This window comes from Tachypleus tridentatus, chromosome 9 (genome assembly GCF_004210375.1).
Source record: "Tachypleus tridentatus isolate NWPU-2018 chromosome 9, ASM421037v1, whole genome shotgun sequence".
In the NCBI taxonomy this organism is placed as follows: domain Eukaryota; kingdom Metazoa; phylum Arthropoda; class Merostomata; order Xiphosura; family Limulidae; genus Tachypleus; species Tachypleus tridentatus.
The window spans coordinates 22,140,825-22,153,061 of NC_134833.1; the positions used below are offsets into that span (position 1 = coordinate 22,140,825).

At 33.5% G+C, this 12,237-nt stretch overlaps 1 protein-coding gene across 1 annotated transcript in view; it reads right to left on the reverse strand.

Moving 5' to 3' along the window:
* Positions 1-4: 4 nt before the first annotated feature.
* LOC143227309 (uncharacterized) overlaps positions 5-12,237 on the reverse strand; it is a 40,189-nt gene continuing 27,956 nt past the window's right edge. Inside the window, exons 2-4 of the mRNA XM_076458766.1 lie at positions 3,639-3,873; positions 1,876-2,079; positions 5-417 (exon numbers count right to left, since the gene is read on the reverse strand). Of these exons, the coding sequence (XP_076314881.1) occupies positions 5-417; positions 1,876-2,079; positions 3,639-3,873 (852 nt within the window). The remainder of the gene's footprint in view (positions 418-1,875; positions 2,080-3,638; positions 3,874-12,237) is intronic.

The following is a 12,237-nucleotide window of genomic DNA, read 5'->3' on the forward strand; positions in this document are numbered from 1 at the left end:
TGGATCATTCTGGCAATTCGTTTCCGTTGATTCCTTTTTTGTTCGTTTTGCTGGTTGCTACGTTTCCCTCCGGATTTGGTTCATTGTCTTTACTACATCTCTCGTCTTTTGTCTTATCCCAATTGTCCAGACGGTTAAGTTTGTCGTTTTCTTTTGTAACTGTCTCCGGACCTAATTCGTGGTGTTTAATAGGGTTATTTCTTTCTTCGCTCTGCTCGGGCTCGCCGTTTTCATTGGCTCCGTCGTCTGGATTCACACGTGTGGATTTGTTGGACAGTTGGCTACCAAGCGTTAAGCCTTTATCTTCAATAATCAAACCATTCTGGGTTATCGATGAATTATCAAAAGCTTGTTCTATATCCTCTTCGGCAAGTGATTCAAAGAAATCCATCGCATTTGTTACAACTTGAAGCAGATCTATTGATAAGTAAACAACAAATAATATTTACACGAAGACAGCACAAAGCTTACAAAGTTAACATTTAAAGAAAAGGGAGTGTAACACGTTAGGATCTTCCTACTTTGGGAAATATATAAAATGTATCCTCTTAAGAAAGGTATCTGATCATGGAAAACACACACATTGATGGGGATACAATGTCTATTACATTTGACGCAATTATCAAACACGTAAAATAAAATAGGAACTCAAAATAGAAGCCAGTATGGTTAACAAAGCTCAGATAATACAGCATCTAACAGTTAGTATAATTAACAATCCGCACCGATAGTGGTTAGAAAATTGTTTGCATTAAAAACAAAACAACTTAAATATATAAATATGATACAAATGAGTTATTAAAGACCGATACGAATATGACAAAAATTTACCTTCTTAAAGTCATCGTGTACACTTGTAACTACAGCGGTTACGTAACTGTATGTTCACTGTTAAACTTTAATTGAATAAAATTTCAATAGAATGAAGTTAAAATATAAACCTTTTTGTAAATTATATTAGTTTTTCTCCCTTTGAAAAATGTATACATTGCCTTATAACTGATTTGAATATATTAAGCATTTGCTCTTCCATGAACGGCTATAAACCCCCTTTTTAAAACACTGTATGAAAAAAGTGCTTTTTTCTTTAAATCTATTTTGCTTACTTTAGTTTATCTTGTTTTATTTTACGGTTTGATCTGCCATTCTTCGTTACTGTTATCGAGAGGAAATAAAAAATATATATGTTATACTATTGATTAAATTAAACATTGTCTGATATTTGTCCACAGCAAAAACATTAACTATATGTTTTTTGTATACTTTTATTTTTCTAATGTTCTTTATTATCGATGTAGCTGGAAGTGCAATCTTCTGTCATCATTGATATACGACACAAAATCTATTTCTCTTGTCACCGCAGAGTGGTCAGTAACTTGTTTGTTTGTCAGTGGAATTTCGCGGAAAGCTAATCGAGGGATATCTGCACTAATCGTTCCTAGTTTTGAAGTAAGAGACCAGGAGCAAATGCAGCTAGTTAACACAACCCGCCGCCAATTCTTGGGCTACTATTTTATCGTTGAATAATGGGATTGACCATCACATTATAATGCACCAACAGCTACAAAATGGAGTATATGTGATAAAAGCTAATTCATGGCTACTATTTTATTGTTGAATAATAGAATTGACCGTCATATTATAATGCACCCACAGCTAAATATTTGATAAAAGGATTCGACCCTGCGACCAAAACATTGCGAATAGAGTGCCCTAGCCACCATGTCATTCTGGGATCAATAGGTCAATGTAATGGTTACGTTTCGAACTACTCTGATATTCAAATCAATAGAAGAAAAGTAGTTGGTACTTTGAAATAAAAACAATACAATAACTATTTAGGATTTTCATAGTTTCCAATGTTTATCACATCACCTCTTTTAATGTCTTTTGTATTTCTTCTGGTGTCCAATGAAAAGTATTCTTCGTTACCTTCTTTGGATTTTTGTGATGACGTTGTTACACTAGTTGGTTTAATCTCGGTTTCCTCACTACCGGATGAATTCGTTGTTAACTTACTACTCGATATATTATATTGTTTCGTGTTTTTCCTGACGTTTCTGAGTCGGGAAGCAATGCCTGAAACATAGAAACCAACAATCAAACCTAAAAACCCTATTCTCTATTTACTTCGGAAATATCTTCTAAATGCATATAACAAACAGTGGACAAAATTCAAATTAACACTTTAAACATCTATATAAATATAACAGTTATGTCTGTTGTATATCCACGGAGTAACTCCACGTGTTGCGGAGGTTCGTAAAGTCCATGTGAGTGTGCGTACAAATTTTCAATTTTGCATTTTGCGTTTTGCGATTTTTGTCGTTTTTTTTTGCATTTTTTTAGCTATGACCTCATGTCATGTGAACGAATCTTCACTGAGTTCGTGGGGAAGTGGATGCAAATATTCAGTTTATATTTTGCGGTTTTCATGGACGTTTTTTGCGTTTTTTAAAAATACTTCGCCCCTGTGAGTGAATCTTCGCTAAGTTTAGCATGAAGATTTATTGGCTCCATATGGAGATACATGCAAAGTTGGGGTTTTACACAGTGTGTTTTGCAGTTTTGGTGGGCGTTTTTTATACAACTACATGTAAGGAACACAAGTTTCACGTTCTAAGATAACATTTCATTAATCGTGAATTTACACAACTTTCGTCCAGTGGACGAGCACTGCAGCAAGTTGATAATAAGGAATAATAAATGGCTTCGAAAACACCAAAAATAAAATACCACAAAGTTTGTGATGAAAAAAAAACACAACCAAACAAACTTGTGCCCCCCAAATTAATTGTTTTATTACTCCGTGTAAAGGAAAGTTTGAATTTTTAAATAGATGTTCTATTTGTTTGTTTACTTTCGCACAAAGCTACAAGAGAGTTATCTGTACCAGTAATCCCTAATTTAGCAGTGTAAGGCAGATAGCCATCACAACCCACTACCAACTCCTGAGTTACTCTTTTACCGCTGAATAGAGGGATTGACCGTCACGAGAGCAGCCAACATTTAAGATAATTATAAACATATTATATATATATATATATATAAATACAGTATATTACTACTATGTATACTACAGCAATCTTTACCGCGAGAAAGCGCATGCGAAACCAAAGAGGAATGACCCAGTACAATATATAACAAGGTTGACAGTAATTTCGCCTTATTACGTAGCTAGCTTTCTATTTTAAAATCTACACTAGAAAAGAAAATGAAACATTATTTGGTATGGTAGAGTGCCTCTTGGGCTCGTGGAATCTTTTTTGTAGAGTGAACTAAACAGATTATTTGACATGAAGAACAGGAGAGTAAAAGTAATGAATTACGAGTGATACTGTGACACACATAGAAACACCTACTTAAAAACATAAGTTTCCTCTTCCAGAAAGAGGAAAACACTTAAACAAGAATAATAATTCAAATTAATAAAAAATATTTCCATTTTTATTTACTACATCACTGTCATAAATACTTCACACACAAATAATCACAAGTAGGTATATTACGTTCTAAGTTCACACTTTTAACCACACATTTTTCATGTTTGGAACGTTGTTGTGGAAGTATATCTTACGATTGGTTTTTACTTAATTAAAATACGTCACTTTATAAAACAAATCAAAGTTGTAACTCACTTCCTCCTGAGACTCTTTCTTTTTCTCTGCTCAAGTTCGGTGAAGATGTTTGTTTTTTGTTTGTTTTCGGAGAAACGAAGTCACGTGGTCTTAAGGCCAACGTTTTGTAATCTTCTCTTTCATTCACAGCCCTTTTACGAGGTTGCACACCTTCATCAGTGACAATAAATGCAGAATCTTCCAAGTTCTTCGTTTGTCTGGTTTTCATGACTGCTTTTCGAGTATGTTTACGTGACTGTAAATTTTACAAATATAAGTACTATATGTAGAAACAAGAATATACATTTTTTTTACCGTTTATTTCTCTCAAATCTTGAAATAATAGACTTCACAGAATCTAATAAATAACAAATTGCATTTGAAGTAATACTGCAATGTTATCAAACACAGAGAGAGAAAACAAACAACAATTTGTCCATAATTGTAGCATGAGGTACTGATGGGATTATGACGGAAAGTACTAGCGAGGATATCCAACTAATGGAACAATGCATTCTAATCTTTATAAGTGGAAACTTTACATGAGTACATTCAACTGGTTATTCTGATGGGCAGGTTGGGTTTCAGTTTTGCTCTAAATATAGAGCTTAGTTTGATGAGAAATTATTGTTATAATTTACGAGGTAATACATATGCTGTTTCTAATTTACTTAAAGACAATTTAAATATTTTATTTATAAATACTGAGAATATGAATGCACTGCGGATGTAAAATTCTGTATCCATATCTCATGTGCTGTAAACTACTACCTTCCCTCTAGTGATTTAGTTTATCAGTATAAAATTGGGAACAGCTACTGACAGCTAGTCCTTGTATAGGTTTGCGTTCAAACCTGAAACAAGAACAAACAAACAAATTGTTGTTGGTTTTTTATCACAGCACTGTTCATGTTAAAGTTATAAAAAATGGATTATCGTATCATAAAACCAAAGTACCAAGAGATTGTGCATCTATTCAGAAGTTTACCCATATACACACATATATATATATATGTCGCTGGTTCAAAACCCCGTCACACTAAACATGCTCGCCCTCTCAGTCGTGAGGGCGTTATAATGTCACGCTCAATCCCACTATTCGTTGGTAAAAGAGTAGCACAAGAGTTGGCGGTGGGTGGTGATGACTATCTGCCTCTCCTCTAGTCTTACACTGCTAAATTAAGGACGGCTAGCGCAGATAGTCCTCGTGTAGTTTTGCGCGAAATTCAAAACAATCAAACACACACACGCAAAGAGGTCCAATCGAACCTAGCCCTCCCTGTTGTTTAAGATCAAAATCCCGACAAAGAGAAAAACACACACACACATATATACACACCTCTTTTAGTGAATGATAAGAATTTAAAACACAGATCAATAAATAATATATACAACTCAAAATAACATAAAATTAATAACCATATGATATTATAAAGTAAAGAACGTCACTTATAACCTTAATTAACCATATGTATCTTAAAAACTGTGCTCTTAAACCTAACAAATTTCTTGTTATAATTCTTAAGTTGACCAACTGTTCTCATGATAAAAATAATTTTTGCACTCGCTATTTTGGTTTTTGCTTCCAGTATTTCTGTTTATAGTTAAGTACAAAGCTTCACAAAGAGCTGTCTGTGTTGTGTTCTTCATAGTTATCGAAACTCAGTTTTTAGCATTGTACGTTCGCACACATATTTTGTCTGGTACATAAACATGTTTTTATAATCAAAGTATTCTGTAGCTTTTGTACAAACAGTAACAGTAATAATAATAGTAGACCATTGAAGTTACATCTAGAGATTCAATAATATCCAAATAATGCTATAGAGCTTTTCTGCATGTTTTTTTTTATAAAGAAAAGATAAAACAATAAATAATTAATATACGAAAATTTAGCTATTGTTAAAACCTATAGATATTGAAACTGGTTAATCTTACATATAAGAAAATTTTAATATATTTTAAAAGTGTAACCACGCAAAGAAGGGAGCATTTTCGTCAAAATATATTAACATTTGTGAAAGAGGAGTCAATCATTTATCACATCTGAGGTGCTTTGTTAGAACAAACTTGTTCTCTCTAAATTTCAAACAGAAATTTGATGTACAGGAGTACCTTCATAGCAGATGAAGTAAAACCGAAACTTCAATATAGAGTTTTAAAATTGTCACGCTATCCCACTACGTTTCTTGTGTTCAGTATGTGAAAGAAGATATATTTTGCAACCATTCATCGAATTTATATCACTAGTGGAGCTGTTTCACCGAATTTACTCTATGATACGTTGCAGTGGATATTTATATTTCAATGTAACATATTATAGAAAATTATTATAGTTGTTTGTTTTTTGAATTTCGCACTAGCCGTCCCTAATTTAGCAGTGTAAGATTAAAGAGAAGGTAGCCTGTCACCATCACTCACCGCCAACTCTTGGACTACTCTTTTACCAACGAAAAGTAGGATTGACCATAAATTATAACGCCCCCACAATTAAAAGAGCGGGCGTGTTTGGTGTCACGAGAATTCAAACCTGCGACCTTCAGATTACAAGTCCAGGACCTTAACCACCTGGCAATGCTGAGCCTTTATTACAGTTGTATAATATGGTTCATGTTTGTATATGCAAAACATCATGGTATATTTCACATTTATGATGCCATCTATGAATAGAACTTCAACAATATAAGATGGAGAAATATACATCAGTCGTTTTAAAATATGGACTCCATGTTTTTGATTTTTTGTTTTTTCTTTAAAGGGTTAGTTTTCTTACACTTCTTACTTTTACAAAACAAGTAGTTACTTCCAAAGCACAAACTACACATTAATATTATTAAATCCTGATTCATTCACTCTGAATAACTGAACTATTTGTAGAAGGGGGCCCAAGTCAAAGATTCAACTTCTTCTAACGATAGTTTAATCAATGACGTGTAGATAAATGAGTTTTCTTTAAAGTGAACAAGATGGATTAATACGATATTTTTTTCAGAACGCAATTCGTGTATTTTATTTATTTATTTTTTGCTAGAGCTAAGTTTATCTTATGACTGTATGAGATGAAATGATCAAGTGTTAGAAAAAATCCGGTAAGTATAGGATCCACATACCAGGTTAACATAATTCGAAGTGTTTTAGTTTGTTGGTTGATATATTGGCTCGGTATGGCCAGGTGGGTTAAGGCGTTCGACTCGTAATCTGAGTGTCGCGGGTTCGAATTCCCGTCGCACCAAACATGCTCGCCCTTTCAGCCGTGAAGCGTTATAAAGTGACGGTCAATCCCACTATTCGTTGGTAAAATAGTCCAAGAGTTGGCGGTGGGTGGTTATGACTAGCTGCCTTCCATCTAGTCTTACACTGCTAAATTAGGGAGGGCTAGCGCAGATAGCCCTCGAATAGCTTTTCGCGAAATTCAAAAACAAACAAACAAACAAAACAAACTAATAACGATAATATAAAACTTTTCGCTCTGTAAAATAGGCAGTGGATTGGTAGAGCTGTAAATTCAACATGAAATACATACAGAAGACCTTGTAGCTTAATGTTAGAAATAAATTAATAGTTTTAAGAATATTGTTCATGGTTTCTTCACTAAAAACAACAACAACACACAAACAAATATTTACTTCCCCTTAACTAATAACATCTGATTTCTTCCTACAACAAATAATTTTATTACAAAATTCCATCATGATTATTGATCTGAAGGGAGATCTTTGTAGTTGTTACAATAAGGAAAACATGTTGTTGTTTTATTAACTTGAGAACACATATCACACATATTCCAGAAGAAACTATATCTGTAAAAATTTCCACACGTAACTGTATAATTCTTACTTAAATGGACGTTTAATAAAATACAAACCTTTCCACACAGTATTAATCCTACCAAGTTAGAACCCCAGGTTCTAAACATGAAATTTGTTATTTTGTGTCAAACCTATTATTATACATTTATTAAAAGTGGAATCACATACACTTTCATATCAACTAGATTTCGTTTTGTTCTCGACAAGGGAAAGTCATAGATAGTAAGCAGATAATAACAGCACCCACCGCCCACTCTTTAAATTCTTTAATCGAATAATGGGATTTAACAGCTAATCCTTCTTACAGCGCATAGTGCATCCATATTTCCAAAGAGCAACCTAAGTCCTGAAGAAAAGTTAAAATAGCTTGACAACACAAAACGACGAATTTTAACTCTTTTCCTAAAGAACTTTTAAACGCGTGATACTTAGGAAGAAACCCATGTATAATTTATTCATTTTTTGAACTAACCTTAGTTCTAGATTTTATTTGAAAAAGCTTTATTTTGCTTCTGAAATAACATTGGATGCAATCATTACACAGACACGTGGACTTTAATTGAAATGATTAATGTTAGTATTTTCAAACTTAGGAATAGCGTCAAAATATTATTGCACTTAACGAAAGTCTAGAAAACCCACTTGTAGAGAAATATATATGCAAAACCGGCTCGTTTGGGTTGAGAAAATATTTTACATAGAAGAGCGAACGTTATATATATATATATATTAACCCAAGTCTTTAAAAGTCACACTCTATGTCGGTTCTATATGCGTTCAATAGCGTAATTTTGTGAAAACAACACACTAATTGATTACGTTGCTCTTTTGTGTTCTAACTCAAAATAATGTGCTTTGGCTTATAATATATTTGATTAATTAGCTTCGTTCAGGCTTAACAACAAAATTCACTGAATTAATCTATAAAATGGTTTAAATCAAGTTTCTTTTCAGCACTAGTAACAGTTTTGCCTGAAGAAAGTAGATTAAAATACGGTCTAGTACATTTGACGACATTACTCCACAGAAAAATGTCTGGCCTAACGCTGGGCCTCATTCTTTCAAAGAAAGATGTAAATGATTCCTACTTCCAGTTTTACATTTAATAAAGGAACACGATTATTACCTCTTTATAAATGAACACATGTACTACAGAAAAAATGAAAAATGTTAAAAAATAGTATTAACGAAACTTACAAACTTATAAAGACCCAGTAAATATTCTGCTAAAATAAATCGGCTTATCTAACATCAAATTTAATTCACAATAATGAAAAGATCAGTGAGTCGACTGTGGTGCCTCAATTAGGCTAAAACGTTACTTACAATATTGTAATTATTCGATCGTAATGAAAAAAACACTAAAATATATTATGAGTCAAATCTACTTGTTCATGTATAGAAATGTCTTGCTAAGAGCCTAACACTTATTTCAGGTTGTATTAAGTCAAACTTGCTGGTACATCAAAAATAAATTTTGTTAAAAACGTGACTTGTCTAGGTTGCAGATATTTTTCCCAGATTACTCTTCATTACGCCATTAAGAATTTTAAATCTGGGGCGTGTAAAACTATTTTCTGTCCTCTACACATCACTGCCCAACAGATCTTTCCATTTAATACCTAAACTCGTCAACTGAATTGGACATGATGACAAACAAATTTCTATCCAAGGTTATATATGTAGAATCAAGCATTTAATGTTTCGGGTTTAAACACCCATAGCTAGCAAAGCAATGAGATATAAAGGATCCAATGTTCACAATAAAAATAAAAGAATAGTTTCGACAGTTTTGTGTTATCATGTACACCCCAGCTAATGAGTATCAGTATTAAACTGAAGGCCTAATAGATGATAAGTTGAAGGCACAAGTCCAAGGTTATTGCAGTGTTAAATTAAACAACTAAGCGCTTATTCAAGGGCTCTTCCCAGTTCTCCAAAAATTGACGTTTATCTGAGTATGAGTAATTTTAAATGATGCTTTATTTTTGTTAAATTCTTTTTTCTTTAAAAGTACGAAATATACCAGGATTTATGATGTTAGAGAAACTCGTAGGTTCAAGAAGACTCAATGGAAATGAAATAGAAACCATACAACCCGAGCACTTTCGAAAGGTGGACCTTTCTTCATCAGTTTGTCCCGACGAAGAAAGGCCCACCTTTCGAAAGCGCTTGGGTTATAGGGTTTTTGTTTCATTTCATCAAATATACCAAAATAATATATATGCAGGCGAAAATTATTATGATGTTAGAGAAACTCGTAGGTTCAAGAAGTCTCAATGGAAATGAAATAGAAACCATACAACCCGAGCACTTTCGAAAGGTGGACCTTTCTTCATCAGTTTGTCCCGACGAAGAAAGGCCCACCTTTCGAAAGCGCTTGGGTTATAGGGTTTTTGTTTCATTTCATCAAATATACCAAAATAATATATATGCAGGCGAAAATTATTTCGAATTAATTGTCATAAAAACAAGTTAACTGCAGATGTTTGTTTCCACATTCCTCTTAATTTGTTTGTTATAACTTAAAATTAAAGTGGTGTAAAAAGTAACATTTCAGGTCAATTATTTATCTCACTAGCTTTCAGCATTTAAGCTGTCACTATTAACCATTTAGAATTATAATTACAAATCTTTACGAACTAAAAGTGATTCACGGCGTTTTAAATCTTTTTTACTCTGGTATTTATCTTCAAAAAATGTAATATTAGATGTTGTTTTATTTTGATCATTGATGTACAAAATATATCTCAATTCTTTACAACTTCTCCAATTGTAAAAAGACACAATGAAAACTTTTAAACAGTTTTTGTGATTTATTCGCCTAAATTAGGCTTTCATTAAACTGATCATATTTTTTTCTAAGAAAGCAAGTAATGTATTATTATTCCTTTAGATGAAGATTCATTCCATTTCTAGTTTATAAGATTCGTCCATAGTTAAACTATTAAAAAACCGTTGGGTATGTAGCGCTGTCTGTAATGATTACTTTCATACTCAAAAACATTCCCGGCTCTTACGTTTGGTGCCAATTATAGCGATTAATTAATTGACAGAAAGTAATATTCTGCCCGTGAATTACTCAGGACCTCAAACTTGAGCAGGCCCTTTAAGAAAGATGTTCTTTCAACTGAGTTATCAGAAAAGTCCAAACAAACATCTTTTATGTTATTCATTACATAACACACAATCAATATATAACATTTTCATTTATAGTATGCTATAGTTTACTCAAGCTCGTGTTTATATTTTTTATTTATAAATGTTGATGATAGTTACAGTTACGACAGAAAGTGTTCGTACCCCTGTGTCCCGAGTGAGTTTTTGCTTATAACTTAAAAAGTGTCACGATTAGGCTAATAGAAGTATCATATATTATAAATATTATACTAACACACATCTACAAAATTTTTTATGTAAATTAAACGACAGATAAACTGTTTATAAACAAATAACCAAAAAGGAACAGAAAGTGTTCGTACAGTGCAGAACGTGTGAAAAAACTGATATTCTCGTAAAAATTTGTTTAGTTTGGTGAATAAACTACATTATACCATTCCAGAATTAGACACTGGTTTCATAATTATTGGAATTTAGCCAGCAAAAAATGTACTTCTGGCAATTTAGCGCCATCTCTGCCATTATCTGCTTGGTCATCATGGCGAACAGGAAACAACTGTCCAGTGATTTAAAAAACCGAATTATTATAAAGTACAAGTCTCGTGTGTCTCTTTCCGGTATTGCTACACAACTTAATGTGTCGAAATCTACTGTTCAAAGTATAATTGCCAAGTTTAAGCTCACAGGATCAACTGCTAACCTTCCTCTTTGCGGACGCCCCACCAAAATTCCAGAAAGAACCAGAGGAAGGTTCTCAGAGAAGTTAGTAGGAATTCTCGTTTAACACGTAATGACATACAGAAACTGGTATGGGAAACTGGGGTTGAAGTAAGCACCTCTACAGTTACGAACATGTTACGCTCTTCTGAGTTCAAAGCATGCCGTCCTCGTAGAACTCCATATTTAAAGCCTGTTCATTTAGAAACACGATTGACGTATGCAAGAAAGCATGTAGATAAACTCTTTACCTATTGTATGAGTATTCTGTGGTCAGACGAGACTAAAATCGAGCTTTTTGGCCACAGTGATGTTCGCTATATTTTCCGTAAGAAGGGGGAATGAAATTTTCCAAAGAACATCGTCCCTACAGTTAAACACGGAGGTAACTCGATCATGCTATGGGGTTCTTTCAGCTCTTCTGATGTAAGCAGCCTTCACCGCGTCAACGGAATCATGAAAAAAAAAGAGTACGTTGATATATTAGGCACTTATATCAAGAATGATGCTCGAAACTTGCGGCTTGGGCGTCGTTGGATCTTCCAGCACGACAATAACCCTAAGCACACATCGAAATATGTGCAATCCTGGTTGCAGAGGAACCATATAAGCGTTCTGGAGTGGCCATCGCAGTCACCCGATCTCAACCCAATTGAAAACATTTGGCATGATTTGAAGACCAGGGTTCATCAGCGTCATCCGAAAAACTTGCAAGAGTTGGAGGCCTTCTGTAAAGAAGAATGGAAGAAAATACCAGTTGAGTACTGTCAAACGATCATGGAGGGCTATGAGGAGAGATTGCGCCAAGTAATTCACATGAAAGGCTACACAACTGACCATTAAAGTAGACGCACGAACACTTTCTGCCCATCCTATGTTTGGTTACTTGTTTATAAACAGTTTATTTGTCGTTCAATTTACATAAAAATTTATGTAGATGTGTGTTAGTATAATATTTATACTATACTATACTT